This window comes from Gobio gobio, assembly GCF_949357685.1.
Source record: "Gobio gobio genome assembly, chromosome: 7".
Classification (NCBI taxonomy): Eukaryota; Metazoa; Chordata; class Actinopteri; order Cypriniformes; family Gobionidae; genus Gobio; species Gobio gobio.
Window position 1 is genome coordinate 20,091,124 of NC_137103.1, and position 16,793 is coordinate 20,107,916.

At 37.7% G+C, this 16,793-nt stretch overlaps 1 protein-coding gene across 1 annotated transcript; it reads left to right on the forward strand.

Annotated features, from left to right (window-relative positions):
• Positions 1-666: 666 nt before the first annotated feature.
• Positions 667-11,356, forward strand: lacc1 (laccase (multicopper oxidoreductase) domain containing 1). Its single transcript, XM_079822597.1, has 5 exons — positions 667-1,321; positions 4,280-4,458; positions 4,651-4,816; positions 9,188-9,413; positions 11,065-11,356. Exons 1-5 carry the CDS (start codon positions 766-768, stop codon positions 11,231-11,233), a joined length of 1,296 nt encoding a protein of 431 aa, XP_079678723.1. The 5' UTR covers positions 667-765; the 3' UTR covers positions 11,234-11,356.
• The last annotated feature ends 5,437 nt before the right edge of the window (positions 11,357-16,793 follow it).

Sequence of the window (16,793 nt, forward strand, 5' to 3'; positions counted from 1 at the left end):
GTATATATACACACACTACAATATATATATATATATATATATATATATATATATATATATATATATATATATATATATATATATATAAGGGCTGTCAAAAGATTAATCGCGATTAATCGCATCCAAAATAAAATATATGTGTGTGTACTCTGTTAATTATTATTTATATATAAATACACACAAGCATGTATATATTTAAGAAAAAAATATAATTTTTATATATAAAACATTTATATTTATATATATTATAGATTATATAAATGTATATACAGTATATACATGCAAATATTTCTTAAATATATACATGAATGTGTGTGTATTTATATATAAATAATAATTAACAGAGTACATATTGACTGTCAGTTCCGTCTCAGAACAAAGCTCTTTAATGGGGAAGCTTATGAGGAAATCTGACAATCTGTATGCTACGTCTGGAAAAACAGCAAACGGGTAAAATGAAAACGCATCAAACTGTAGCAGCGGGCTGGAAATTCTGTATCTGAGAAATGTCACATGCTATACCATGAGAAATAAATCAATGTCAACACATGCTGGTCTGGTGAGGAGTTTCCACTGAGGGCGGCGCTACACTCTTTTCAGGAAGTGCTGGGACAGAGGAAATTTTATTTTCGTGGTAAATAAAAGTTCCTCGTTCATAACCCAGATATAATCAGGTGTATGGTATGTTTGCACGTCCACATAACTCCTATCCCAGAGAGAGCGAAGCAAGCGTGTCTGCGTCCGATGATCCGTTAACGAGCAGTAATGGCTGCAGTTTCTCTTGTGGATCTCACACATGTCCGCTGTTCACAACACGACATCTGTGTGAAAAGACGCATCAGCAAGTTCTGTGCACTGGCCGGGAATGGCTCACAGGAACCGGTCTTCTTCATAGCGGATCCAGAGAGCTCCGTGGGGACCGACATATTTCCTAGAAGCGCTGTTCTGGAGATGTTTATCGGTTTCAGCAAATCCCCAAAGGTCCTGTGCGAAAGCTCTCTTTCAGCCTCATTATACTCATTCAAACAGGCTATAGACAAAGAGGACATTAGTAATGTGAAGATCATGACCTCGAGCCACGGGAGAGGATTGTTTCAGGTCTACCAAGAGCTCCTCTTCACTTCTGCATATCATTTTGAGTACAGTATCATATTTGACAGTCTGTCCTGTGACTCGTCTCCCCTGGGTGTCTGCACAGACATCAGCACTCAGGAGGCAGAAGCAGAGGCAGCTGACGCTAAACACGAGCTCGGCACGTTTCTACAGCACCTCCCAGTGGTCAAAGGAGATATTACAGTTCTGAGATCTTCTAAAATTTCAGGTTGGTGGTTATATACATAAATGCTCTCAAAAAGTACATAGTAAAATTCCATCAAATTGAATTGAATAATCCTTACATATTATGAACTAAGAAAACTAGAGTTTAAAACATTTTGTATAGCCATAATCCTAATGGAACAAGGCAATGGACCGTTTAGTTTAAGTGATTCGTATTCATAAATAAAAAAATAAAAAACATTTACATTTAAGATTTTATACAGAATGTGTTATTAAATTAAGATTTAAAATTCTTAATTCATCATATGAATAAAATGTAATATGTAAGGATTATTCAATTAAATTTTATGGAAATGTACTATTAAAAAGATGTACTGCGTAAATCTTTTGAGCGCTTAATTTTTTGAGTGTATGTACTATTCATTATATTATTTATTTTGCATGCTTTTTATTTAACTAGTAATATAGTAACATTTTTAAACGTATGTTCATTGTCTACAAAACTAAAACTATATGAATTTGAGGGCTGGCATAATTTAATTTGGTATGATAAATACAATACAGTTAAAATTCTTCAGTGAATTTATGCTTCTTGTGATCTTTAAAACTTTTGTTGTAAATGCTTATGCTTGAAATTAGTTTAGTGCTCAAATACAAAATGTCTAAATATGATTTTATTTTTTTTATTTACAAAACTTAAATTCTTTTAATTTTATCTAAATTATAATCATATCTATAAATTATTATTATTATTATTAAAGCTGTAAAGCCCGCCATATGAAATAATATTAAGAAAAAAAAATGTTTATAGGAACAAAGTGTGTTTTATGTCTTGTGTATGTTTTATGGCTCTTGTATGATGTAGCAGAATATGGAGCTCACATTGAGGAGGAAAGAACACGTCACTTTTGTTCAGAGGCCCAAATGCTAGCTTCATGATCAAATCAGGGTAGTTTTCATTTTGCGGGCCAAAGCATATAATGCAATGCAGATCAATGGTGATTGAGAGATGAACAAATAAACACTCCCCAAAAGCCTGTTGTATCATATTTTATCACTCACATTTAAATTTAATTTATATATATATATAATCAGGTAAACCTAAATTGCTTCAGTGCAGTAAGTGTTCATTCTGAAATATTCATACATTATAAAAGTTTTATAAGATTTCACAGCAAAAAGAAACGTGTAACACAACCTGAAGGGGGACATTTTACAATTACACTAAAAAAGCCTTTTTTTCTTCCTGGTAAAGTATAAACTATTTAAAGGGCAGAAGACATGTAGTAAATTGTGTACAACAGGTTCCCTTTCAGACGGTCATGTTCAACGTTACGTTGACATCACTGACGTATTGGGATCACAATATGTCAGTGACATCGACTTAACGTCGAATGTGACCGACTGAAAGGAAACGTCTTGGTTATGTAAAGAAGCGCAGGTAAAGAAATTATGTTTTATTAACAAGGTTCAGAAGGAGCACGTTCAGATAATTGACACTAGTGGAGAGCACTCAGCTAATCTACAATAGAGGTGTATACACTCACCTAAAGGATTATTAGGATCACCATACTAATACTGTGTTTGACCCCCTTTTGCCTTCAGAACTGCCTTAATTATATGTGGCATTGATTCAACAAGGTGCTGTTCTTTAGAAATGTTGGCTCATATTGATAGGATAGCATCTTGCAGTTGATGGAGATTTGTGGGATGCACATCCAGGGCACGAAGCTCCCGTTCCACCACATCCCAAAGATGCTCTATTGGGTTGAGATCTGGTGACTGTGGGGGCCATTTTAGTACAGTGAACTCATTGTCATGTTCAAGAAACCAATTTGAAATGATTCGAGCTTTGTGACATGGTGCATTATCCTGCTGGAAGTAGCCATCAGAGGAAGGGTACATGATGGTCATAAAGGGATGGACATGGTCAGAAACAATGCTCAGGTTGGCCGTGGCATTTAAACGATGCCCAATTGGCACTATGGGGCCTAAAGTGGGCCAAGAAAACATCCCCCACACCATTACACCACCACCACCAGCCTGCACAGTGGTAACAAGGCATGATAGATCCATGTTCTAATTCTGTTTACGCCAAATTCTGACTCTACCATCTGAATGTCTCAACAGAAATCGAGACTCATCAGACCAGGCAACATTTTTCCAGTCTTCAACTGTCCAATTTTGGTGAGCTTGTGCAAAGTGTAGCCTCTTTTTCCTATTTGTAGTGGAGATGAGTGGTACCCGGTGGGGTCTTCTGCTGTCGTAGCCCATCCGCCTCAAGGTTGTGCGTGTTGTGGCTTCACAAATGCTTTGCTGCATACCTCGGTTGTAACGAGTGGTTATTTCAGTCAAAGTTGCTCTTCTATCAGCTTGAATCAGTCGGCCCATTCTCCTCTGACCTCTAGCATCAACAAGGCATTTTCGCCCACAGGACTGCCGCATACTGGATGTTTTTCCCTTTTCACACCATTCTTTGTAAACCCTAGAAATGGTTGTGCGTGAGAATCCCAGTAACTGAGCAGATTGTGAAATACTCAGACCGGCCCGTCTGGCACCAACAACCATGCCACGCTCAAAATTGCTTAAATCACCTTTCTTTCCCATTCTGACATTCAGTTTGGAGTTCAGGAGATTGTCTTGACCAGGAACACACCCCTAAATGCTTTGAAGCAACTGCCATGTGATTGGTTGATTAGATAATTGCATTAATGAGAAATTGAACAGGTGTTCCTAATAATCCTTTAGGTGAGTTTATATGCGCAGCAGTCCTACCTCCGTTTGTTGACAGTTATAGCATTCCTCCACCACCCCTTCTCCACACTTTTAGTTCTAACCACTTACATACACGGGGGTACTCTGGGTTCGGGCCAAATTCCGAGCTCAAAGCCCTCCCCCCCGGACAGCACACCAAATACGCATTTAAATTTACTCTCTATAAATGATATGTAAGTGTGAACTCGTGAAGCAGCTAATATATCTATTTCTGTCTCATTCAAAGACTGCTTTGGTCATGGCTTCACCACTCGTACTGGAGGAATCTCCTACATCAGCACCCTGAGCTCACTGAACCTCTTCTCTAACCCTCGGCGCAAAGACTCCAGAGCGGTGGTGGCCGAGAACCTCCGCCGGCTCGGCCTGCAGGCTGGATTTCACCCTCGTCAGTTCAACCTCATAAAGGTACTTTACCACAAAGAAAATATGAGGAAGTCGGTCTAAGAGCAAGCAGCATTTCATAACTTTAAACACTCCACTGCATCTCTAAAATTTCCTGTTGCATTCTGCCAAAGACGTTCTGGCTCACTCATTGATCTTTCACACTAAACATGCTTCTACATTGATTGCATCATGTGTCTTTGTTATTGACTTCAGTGCAATCATGCGAGTGATGTGTGGGTGATGGGCAAACCTGCCCCCGACAGTTACGACGGAATGGTGACCAATCAGGTGGGAGTCGTCATAGCAGCACCAGGGGCCGATTGCATGCAGCTGCTCTTCACTGACCCCGTGGAAAAGGTCATTGGAGTGGCACATGCAGGTTAGTCACATCACAATGCAAAAAATGCGTAATACATATCATTTCTACTTTCGTTCTTTTGATTTTAGAGTGAAACATGACCAAGACATTTTCTTGACAGGTTTAACTCGACCAAATACACTCAATAATAATGTAATTGATAAATTACGGTTAGATCTGCATAACCTTACAGTGATTTACTTGTGAGTTCTGTGGGAACTGGGAAGTATGTGTTCAAATAATCTGAAATGGAAGGGAAGTCAAGTCAACTTTATTTATATAGCGCTTTTTACAGTGCTGATTGTTTCAAAGCAGCTTCACAGTGTTAAACAGGAAAATAATGCAACAGAATTTGATTCAGCCGTACAGCCGTTCCGGAGAAAACGGTGATGTCATCAGCTCATTTCAATTATCATACAGTGACAATGTGGGCATTAGATCAGTAATAAGATCAGTAATTTAGTTTATATGGTTAATTTAGTTTACTAATTAGATTTATTTGGATATTTAGTTGAAAAATGTATTGTCCCCAACTGAGCAAGCCAAGCCAAAGGCGACCAAAACCCCATCAGGTGACCTAATGGAGAAAAATAAACCTTGGGAGAAACCAGACTCAGTCGGGGTGCCAGTTCTCCTCTGGTCAATTAAAAAACAGCGTATGATTATTATTCTGGCAACTTTACAGGTCAGAGGTCATAATAGATCTGAATATTTGAAAGATCGGAGGCAACACGCCGGAGACGGGTTTGTTGAGGATGATGTGTCGATTAAATAATTATTAAATAGGAATATTCAAAATATCGGAGGCATCACGCCAGAGACGGGTTTATTTATTGCTGAAGTCAAAAGGTGTGTTCCATTCGACCATATGTCCTAGTTTGTATGGCACTGTGAACGCCATATAAGGGAATAAGAGAACATCACTTGACAGGAAGTGGAGAAGGAAATTTACCCACCGGTTATTGCACATCACTCAAGTACTAAAGTAGTTTGAATAAAATAAACGCAGTGAAAATGAGCTGAATTGATCTTAAAAATATAAAGTATAGAGTGACAACTGATAGAGTGACAATCTGTTATACTGTAATAAAAATATAATTGATTTAAATATGATTTAAAAAGGTAGATTATATCTTACATCGATATAAATAACATCTCCCAAAGTGCCGGGTTCTTTCCTCCTCAATATGAGCTTCATATTCTGCTATATCATACAATGGCCATAAAACATACGCAAAAGATATAAAACACATGCAAACTTTTAGATTTCTTTTATATGTTTTTTTTTAATAATCTATAAAACCTTTTTATTTTTAATAAACCATTTCATTTAAAATATTTTTTTCGTACTATTATTTTATGACATGATTACATTTTTTTTTAAATAAAAATAATTAATTCATATGTAGACAATTTATATTTCAAGCATTTAAGCATAGCTACAAAAACATTTACAACAAAAGTTTGATAAAGATCATAATAATCATAAATTCACTGTATATTTTTAACTGTATTATATTTAGTCCCAGGTGTGTTTTGGATTGTTTCCACTACAGGATAAAAATACTTTATCTCGCAAACTTTTTTCTCACTATTCTCAAGTTAATATCTCACAATTCTGACTTTATTTCTCAGAATTACGACTTTATTTCAGAATTGCAACATTAAATCTCACAAAAAGTCAGAAAGTCATGACAATTTTTTCTCATAATTGCTTGTTTATATCACACATGTGGGCCTTTATAACTGTTAGACTGTCAGAATTGTGAGATAAAAAGTCACAACTACCTTTTTTATTCCATGGCGGAAACAAGCTTCCATAGTTTTATACACTGTTGTTTGATTGTATGATGGGTTAGGGCATGAGACGCAACAGTTACATAGCAATTTTAATGATTATAATTAACTTATATGATTATAATGAAATAATTATCTAACCAAATTGCATTATCATCATATTAGACATCAGAGCAGACATTCATCATGCGTTATATTGTCACATCCATCAGCTGGATGCTGGAGTGCTTATGATATCCACCAGAGGGCACTCCACCCTAGTCCATTGCTACCAGATCATGGTAGCATTTCCTATAACCCATTGCCTGGACTCATAATGTCGTGATTATGTTCAGCTGTTTCTCATTATCTTTTTAAACTGCCTATATAAGCCCTGTATTTTCACTTATTCTTGGTGAAGTCTTATAAGTGTCATGCATTTCACAGCACTCGCCCTCTGGTTACCCATGTTTTAGTTTTGTATTTCTGCCTGGTTTCCTGGATTTCCCTGTTTGCCTGTGATTTTCTGTCCTGTTGTCTTTTTGGATTATATGCCCTGTGTTTTGACCTGTTTAATGGATTATGATTCTGGATTGCCCTAATAAAGCTGCATTTGGATCCTCAGCTGTGCCAGAGCAGTATGTAATATATACAGTACACACGTACATTAAATGGAAGTACATTTTTTACAGAAGTATATTATGTCATTATACCTCAAACTATAATAAGCGTGACTCAAGTTTCGTCTGTGTGATGCCGTTGCAGACTTTTCCAAATGAGTGCATTTTGTCAAGTGAAGTGAACAAATTGATATCCCTTGCTTTGGGAGCAGGAAGCCGTGTACGCTGCACATGGACCTTGTCATCAAAACTGACAGACATAAATCAATGTGTGTTATCTGAAATTCAGTATTCTGTGAAGGATACATGCAATGGAGTTATTCTCAGTGCTGTTGTGCTTGCATAATCCTTGTTCATGCAGTATGATGATCATTTTCTGTTTATACATAATATCTATACCAGCTACCGTAAATCCTCTAATATAGGCCCGGGCCTTTATTTTACTCAAGCGCATCGCGGTCCAGGCCTTTATTGGAAGGAGGCCAGAATTAGAGGCAGGCCTCAATTTCTATTTGAGCAAATCAAACTACCAGTAGAATGACTAAAAATGAGATTTTGCGTCTATTTCAACCTATAAAATACTAGGTTCATTTATTGAAAACGTACAGTTACCATAACATTATGGTATGCATACAGAACATTAACAACAAATACCGGTAATTCAGGCTAAATTCCAGTGTAGAAATATGGTAACAAAAATGTAGCAAACATAGGCTACCGGTAGTGCATTGTAAACACTTAACCATACACGGTGATAATTAGGTTATTGATTCATAACAAAAGGCAACAGACACCTTACCGCTCCAAAGTTTAACCATTCCTGTCTCGTTTGGTTTGAAGTTATAAAAAAAAAATCCTCCAATTCTGTTTAATCCTCGTCCTCCTCAGTTTCCTCCTCCTTTTCATCTCTCCCTGTAAACTCCTCATCACTCGCGCCAGCCTCTACAACAAGTTAATTATTGTACAGCTCCTCTTCATCCTCCTCATGTTCCGCTGACCGCTGCGCGTCTGTTCTCATCCTCGCGCCGTAAACGTTAGCCTACCGGACCCAGTGACTGAAGTCTCACGTGCGAGTCAAGAGTGAGGTGATCAGACATCCCAACCTGAAAAAAGTCATTTCAGGGAGGTATCTCTTCTAAAATTATGTAGATCACTTTTACTATTTACATAAGCTGCTTATACTATTTATGTAAACTGCTTTTATTTATATTTCATTGCAACTTTAAACAGGTCTAAGGAGTTTGTTGTTTTCATGTAGCCTTGGCAACTAGCCGACCTGAAAAATATGTGAATATATCTGAAACTTGTTTAACTCAACCATAACATGTTAGTTACAAACTGTAGAGCGTGCAAGATTGTCATTATGTTTATACTTTATACTTTCGTTTTTTGGGGCACTCTCCCTCTGCCATGCGCTCCAGTTTCTAGATACACTGAACTGATTAATTCGGTTCGGGAGAAGAGATAAAAGCCCGCCCACACTGACAATTGATTGGTTGACTTACCGAAACAAGCCAATCAGGACGCTCTCCGTCTTACATGCGCTTCATTAGGTGCACACTAGCACACACACGTAAGGTTTCTCGCTCTCTCTCCCTCTCTGCCGTGCGCGCGTGCACAGTTTGTGTCTCGCATGCGCGCTCTTGCTCGCTCGCTCTAGATTGCGGGAGAATTTTACTAATTTGCGGGCATCAGGGAGCCGCTATAAATATGCGGGAGGCTTGGGATGTCTGGGTGATTGACATGACCAGTACCCTGTGGTACTTGCATGTTACTATCACAAGCAAGCATAATGTTGAGGCCTGCCCAGAAAAACGTTGGTTCTAATAATAGCCCCGGCCGCTATTAGAGACCGGCCTTAATTTACCTTCGGTGACAGCGAGACCGGCCAATGTTGGAGACCCGGCCGCTAATGGAATACAGGCCAATATTAGAGGATTTACGGTATAGCATAATGTAACAATTGTTTATCTGGTATTTCTTGTGTGTGTCCCAGGCTGGAAGGGGACCCTCATGGGAATTGCCATGGCAACAGTGAAAGCCATGGTGTCAGAGTTTGGCAGCAGGCCTGCAGACATTGTGTGTGTGATCGGGCCTTCTGTTGGGCCATGCTGCTTTACTCTGGAGCAAGATTCGGCCAGAGAGTTTCACGCCATACACCCCGACTGTGTAAGAAACATGGACTCATCTACACCTTATGTCGACATCCGACTCGCAACCAGGTGAAGTTCAAAGGTCAATCCTGGATTGACTTCCACTGTACTCCAGAGATGAGTTTTATTGATCCCTCAGTCATCTGTCACTCACGTAGGTCAAATAATTCCCTGAAGTGACTCACAGTAATGAAGGTGATATATCTCTGTTAGAATATAAGCAGAAACAAAGACTTATCATTTCCCAAGGGAAAGTGAACGCACATGTATGCAAACCAAAGCCGGGCTCAGACGACAGGAGTTTTTCAGATTGTGAAATTTGGTTGCATCACGCACATAAGGAGAATTTTCTTCTTTCAAATCTCAAACTTGCACACACTATAAGATATGACAATCGTGGCGCATCACACACTACAGGATATTCTTAAAACGTGATCTTTGCAAACAAAATGGATACTGTCTCCTGGCAACTTATCAATACTTATTCTTAGTAGCAAGAAAAAACAGCCGTGTTGTTGCCACATTTCCACCAGCCGTTCCTCCATCTCCGTTGTCCAACAGACCTGTACAGCCGATTGTTGTTTTCGTGGTCGCCATTTCAAAAGTCTCCTTGTAGACTTGTTTCCCAAGTACTGATGTAATCATAGTCAGAATCATCACAATTGAAAATCCTAAATATCAAACATGTTTAAAAATGTCATGGCGGCCCCAATGTGTCGCAAGCAGATCGGAAGATTTAAGATTTGATCTGTAAAGCCGGGCTCAGACTACACTATAGCGATTTATGCCCAATTTACCCCTTCCGACATTTGGAGAAAAAATCGTGTCCAGGCAGGGTATCGGTCTATTCCGATGTTTGGCCCAGATTATCTGGTAATGTGAGGCATTTACAGATCAGATCTTAAAGGGTTAGTTCACCCAAAAATGAAAATTAGCCCATGATTTACTCACCCTTAAGTCATCCTAGGTATATATAACATTCTTCTTATTTAAAAGCATGGCTCTTCCAAGCTTTATAATGGCTGTGAATGGCTTTATAGTTTTTAAAGTCCATACAAATGCATCTATCCATCATATAACTGCTCCACACGGCTCCGGGTGGTTAATAATGGCCTTCTAAAGCAAAGTGGAGCATTTGTGTAAGACAAAAATACATATTTAAAACTTTATAGACTAAAATAACTAACTTCCGGCAGATTGCTGTACGCATCGATTTACGGCGAAAGAGTAACCCTTGACGTATGCGTATTGACGAACACAGAAGCACAGAGGATAGAGCAAAACAAAACACCGGTCATGAATTAGAAGTCTAAAATGAGAATTTTTAAAGAGAAATGGTGGAGGGTTTCGATATGAGAAGAGGGGTTTGAGTTTGTTGTCCAGTACTATCCGCGAGAGGCGTCAAAGCTTGCGATTCTCCTATACATCACGGCAAGGGTTAGTCGGCTTGCGTACCGCTGACCACCGGAAGTTAGTTATTTTAGTCTATAAAGTTTTAAATATGTATATTTTTCTTACACAAGCGCGTCACTTCGCTTCAGAAGGCCTTTATTAACCCCCGGAGCCGTGTGGAGTGGTTATATGATGGATAGATGCACTTTTATGGACTTGAAAATAAAAACAATTAAAACTTTAAGCCTATTCTAAGAACGCTACTTTATCTTGCTTTTTTTTTTTAAATGCTACATGTCAACCAACCAATCGTACCTTGGTCTTTTAGAATTCTGCTGGAGAGAGGTGGGATTAAACCTGAAAACATCGAGGACATCAGGATCCCACAGCAGTCTGATTCCACACTGTGCACCTCCTGCCATCCCGAATTCTTCTTCTCCCATGTAAGAGATGGACTCAACTTTGGGACACAAATTGGCTTTGTGTGGATCAAATAATCCTGCATTCACGAGCTCTGATTGAATGTGCAGAAACATCACATCTACATGTGTCATTTAAGAAATGCATCTAAAAGCCAGTAGCCTATAAACGTACTAATGTAATAAATTAATTTGTATGAGATTACCATTTATGAATATGACACCACTATGAACACTTTCACTTGGTATATACACAAATAGACATGATTTTTTTTTTCTTTTTCAAAATCAAGCTTTTAGACTAAACATATTTTAATAAGAGAAAATTAGCCCATGATTAACTCACCCTCAAGCCATTCTAGGTGTAAATGACATTCTTCTTTCAGACTAATAAAATCTGAGTTATATTAAAAAATGTCCTTGCTCTTCCAAGCTTTATAATGGCAGTGAATGGCTGTTTCTGTTCTGCATCCATCCATTATAAAAGTGCTCCACACAGCTCTGGGGTGTTAATTCTGAAGCGAATCGATGCGTGTAAGAAAAATGTCCATATTTAAAACTTTACAAACTGCAATCTCTAACTTCCGCTATAACTGTCGTAAGTGCATTCATACTGGCGTTCCAGCATATGACGTAGGACGCTCCAGTGAGAATGCTAGTATATGCTAGTTCTCGCGAGAAGCAAGTTTTGTTTTGCTCTATCATCATCGCTTTCGTGTTCGTCTCCGGAACTTACGCTACGCCTGCGTCATATGAACGCCAGTCTCTTGTGAACAGGCAAACAACAGTTAGCGGAAGTTAGAGATTATAGTTTGTAAAGTTTTAAATATGGATATTTTTCTAACACAAACGCTTTGCTTCAGAAGGCCTTTATTAACCCCCCAGAGCCGTGTGGAGCAGTTATATGATGGATAGATGCACTTTTACGAGTCGTAGCCCAATGGTTAGAGAGTCAGACTTGTAACCTGAAGGTTGCGGGTTCGAGTCTCAGGTCCGGCAGGAATTGTCGGTGGGGGGAGTGAATAACCAGCGCTCTCCTCCACCCTCAATACCACGACTGAGCTGAGACCCTTGAGCAAGGCACCCCCCAACTGCTCCCCGTTCGCCGCAGCAATATGGCTCTCCACTGCTCTGGGTGTGTGTTCACGTTGTGCGTGCACTTGGATGGGTTAAATGCAGAGCACAAATTCCAAGTATGGGTCACCATACTTGGCCACACTTCACTTCATACTTTACTTCACTTTAATGGACTTCAAAACAGAAACAGCCATTCACTGCCATTATAAAGCTTGGAAGAGCCAGGACATTTGTTAATATAACTCAGATTGTATTCGCCTGAAAGAAGAATGTCATATTCACCTAGGATGGCTTGAGGTTGAGTAAATCATGGGCTAATTTTTATTTTTGGGTGAACTATCCCTTTCTTTTTGAAACTAAGGGGTAGTTGTACATCACAGGACAATGTACACATTTTATTTGCCAATTGCTGAATTGTTAAAATATTAAAACTTTACATAATACATAATTTTATGTATTGGACAAAAAAAAAAGTGATTTGTGCTGTCCAGCCATTCTAAAAATATAAGTGGGAAAATTAAAAGAAAAACGTACTTTTTCTATGAGTACAGTAAATTATATGTCGACACAACCCGTTATTGGAAGCTACCAAAACCTCACAAAAATATGAACTGTATGTTGATACAGTAGCTATATGTCAGCATGAGAGTGATTTGTGTTTTGTAAATTACTTTTTTCAAATATATTTTTAATGAACTATTTTGATGGGTTGAACCGGACTGTGAATGTACACAAGAGAAAGCCAATCGTTTGATTTCTTTCGTCTTGAACATTACATGTAATGAATTATCAGGAAAACTTAATTGTTTAGTTATTAAAAGTTCTGCTGTAATATTGCACTAAACTAATCACTAAACAGCTGCTTCTTGTCAGCCTATTTTTGTATTGTGTTGTGTATAATAAAATTAATGGTAAAATATGTGTAAAACCGCTTGTTTAGCGTTATTATGTGTATAATGTATAATGTCGTTTATCTTCACATCCGTTCTGTGTTTATTTGAGAGAGGACACTAGAGGGCGCTCGCGTCACTGTATCCTGTGCGCGCGCTTGTTTATTATTTGAGACGCTGATTGTTGGCTGCTGGCCAAGAGCCCTTCAGCAGCAGCATCACACACAGGCAGGCTTTTGTCTCCAACAGCACTTTTGCAATGTCACAAAAACATCTCAGCTATTCCTTATCGCGTGCTGTGGAAATGACATCAAGTCATTAAAGGTGATGTCCAAGAGTGACGTGGTGTTTTTTTACCAGCACTGAAGAAAAGACCCTTGTCAGCTAGAGCTATTGTCTGCACAAGCAGCAGCAGCGGGCAAGTGAGTGTAACAGAAAATGAGTGCCTGTGGTAAACCAAACTATTTGACAAAACATCGACAACACCTCTGCTGACCTACTAAGGGGTTTTCAATATGGGGTCCAGGGACCCCCAGGGGGCCGCAAAGGAGTGACAGGGGGGACAGTGGCAGGGGGTCTGTGGAAATATATAAATGAATAAGATTAAAATAAATAAATAAGTTATTAAATATAAAATTAACGTATGATAAAACATACAAAATAAATCATACAATTAAAATAAGTAAAAAACTAAATCTGCTTTATTTATTTATTATTTCTAGATTTGCTTAAAAATCTAGAGAACAATAAATAAATAAGATTAAACAAATTAATAAATGATTGATGATATATAAAGTACATAAATAAATTAGATTAAAATAAATAAGTGATTAAATGTTAAATTAACATCATAAAATGTAAAAAAATACTAAAATACACGAATAATGTGATTAAAATATTTGTATTCATCTATTAAACTAAAAAAATGTATATTAATCACATTTCTATTCATTTACTTGAATCTACTGTATTTGTTTTAATTTAATAATATTTAATATTTTTATTATTTGTTAATTTAACATTTAATCACTTATTTTTTTATTTCACACACTCGAATTAGATTGAAATAAACAACTAAATTATACTCTTCACAGTACATTATTATATTGAGTAGAAATGATGTATAATAAAGTAACTTAATAGAAACGAATGTTAGATTATATTAATATTTTTAGTGTATTAATTGGGTGTTTATAAAAGACAGATATCTTTTACATTTAAGGATAGGGGTTCCTTCCAAAAGGATGTTTATTTTGGGGGGTCCGTGGCATCGAACTATTTGAAAAGCCCTGTTGCCTACTATAAGGGATCAAACATTGCCAGCATGCACCTTAATCACCATACTAGCGTACCAGTGGTTCTGCTTTAGTACGAATGTTATGTGGAACTGTACCAAAATTGTTTATCATACAAAAGTAAACATGAACTGCATAGGCCGACCGATATGGAAAATGATTAACATGACAGAGGCTAAATAGGAAAATGTAGGTTAGGTTTGTAACTTTTTTTGATAAAAATAACAAAATGTTATAAACGATAGAGTGAAAAAGTCTTCTAACCCATATCTTTATTTTACACTTAGTCAATTGTGTATAATGATGATTTATTTTAAAGCTGTCTGGATGGTTTTCGCGTGCCTATGTGACGTCATATCTGTGGATAAAAGTAGTTCCGGTGTTCTGTCGATTTGTCCTACACTCTAAAAAAAAAGTCTCGTAATCATAAGGGAACCTTTTTTAGTGCTATATAGCACCAATTTTGGTGCTTCAGTGGTTCTTCAGAGGTGCTATATAGCACCTTAGTCAAAGAACCGGTGAAGAACCTCTGAAGAACCACTGAAGCACCACTGAAGCACCAAAAATGGTGCTATATAGCACTAAAAAAGGTTCCCCTATGATTACGAGCCAAGAACTATTTTTGGTGCCATATAGAACCTTTTTTTTTTAGAGTGTACCTTGTCAGATTTTGCTACCTCCCATTAAAACAGTAGGTAGCACGATTCGACAGCAAAAAATGCTGCCTATCAGATTGTGCTACCAGCATCATATTCATCTGATTTGAGGCTTTATTAATATCCATACCTACTCCTACCCTGAACCTACCTTTAAAACTATGTAAATATTTTAAATAAATAAATATTATATATGGATGTAAAATGCTACCTATCAGATTGTGCTACCAGAATCATATTAATGTGATTTACTTTATTAATATCCATCCCTATCCCTACCCTAAACCTACCCTTAAAATGTAAATATAAAAAAAATATTGATGTGAGCATGCGCAGTAAGCCTTGGTAGGACAATCTGACGGGTAGGATGAAATGTCAGGACACCGGCTGTAGGTAGCGAAGCCGCACGTTTGTTGTCAACCAACGAGAGAAAAAAATAGCCATGGATAATTAAAAAGAACAGACCTACGGGAATCACCGGTTGCAAAAGCAAAGAAGCCGTTATTTATTTGTCTGTGTGCTCTGATAAGATGTCCTATATGTGTACATTGGTGCCTGAACCCCATTGATCCGCGCAGAGAAGCTAGAACCAAAACAAAATAGGCCTACAGTATTTCCACAAGACTCATGCAGGTTTCATTTTTAACTGATAGAGATTACATCGTGTAGCTTTAAATTCATAAACAACAGCGGGATTATGATTTCTCAGTCATGAAACTAACACTGCTGGGGCAAATATTGTATTAATATTAGCCATGAATTTGAGTTAATATTGTAGTGTTTGATTGGACGCATATCCTTTGACGTCAATTGAGTTTATGGAAAAAAGTTTCTTTTGTTTTTTGTTTGTTACTTTATCTATGCACAGTTTACTGTTATTATTTGCATTTTCCCTGCCCTTCGTGACACTATTAGAACAAACCGATCTGAGTCTGCACACTTTACTCACTACCTTCTTTATGCCTTCAGCTAGCATTAACAGAGCAGGTCAAGTATTTATGTGAACTTGCAGCATCTTAACTGGGTCCCATATTTAAATATAGATTTACATGCCGTACAAAGACTTTCCTGCATGTGAGGTCAAACCTCAGATTAATAAAGTGCTTTTATGTGGGTCATGCAAAAAAAAAGGATGGTAATTTCCCTGCAACAGATGGGGAATTTCTAGATATGGTTGTCATGAAAATAACTCTTCATTTCAGATCATGGGTTAAAAAAACACTTGCACATTATGATGTTTAGAGTACATATTGTCTACAGTGTACTAAAGCCAGAGCCACATTATCATTAACACTTCTGGCACTGATATTAGGGTTTTATAGCACTTTAGACTGTAATGTTTGCAGAACCACAGTTCCATTTTTTGAATGACCGGAACAGATTTCTTGATTTATGACTTCCGATCATGCCTCAGCGTTCCTGTAACTTATTAAAGTACTCGACTCGCATATCCTTTGTGCTCGAGGAAACATTGTAACTTCCAAAGAAATTGCATTTGCAGACTTGTAAACAAATAAGAGCAAGTTAAATTGCATTTAGGAAACGGGATATAGACGTGGTAGGTGGTTTCCAAGTCCAGTGGTATTGCAAAACTCGTCTGGGAACCAGATGCACAAATCTTGGCCTGGGCAACTCCTGTGCTCTAGTTTGTTTTATTAACCTGAGTTCCAACTTAATCTACATTTACAATGAGCAAACACAACACCATCAGCCAGACTTA

Coding starts and splice junctions, on each gene's coding strand:
- lacc1 (XM_079822597.1), top strand. CDS start 766: ATGGCTGCAGTTTCTCTTGTGGATCTCACACATGTCCGCTGTTCACAA. Junction 4,459..4,650: donor GTCAGTTCAACCTCATAAAG/GTACTTTACCAC, acceptor TATTGACTTCAG/TGCAATCATGCGAGTGATGT. Junction 9,414..11,064: donor GACATCCGACTCGCAACCAG/GTGAAGTTCAAA, acceptor TTGGTCTTTTAG/AATTCTGCTGGAGAGAGGTG.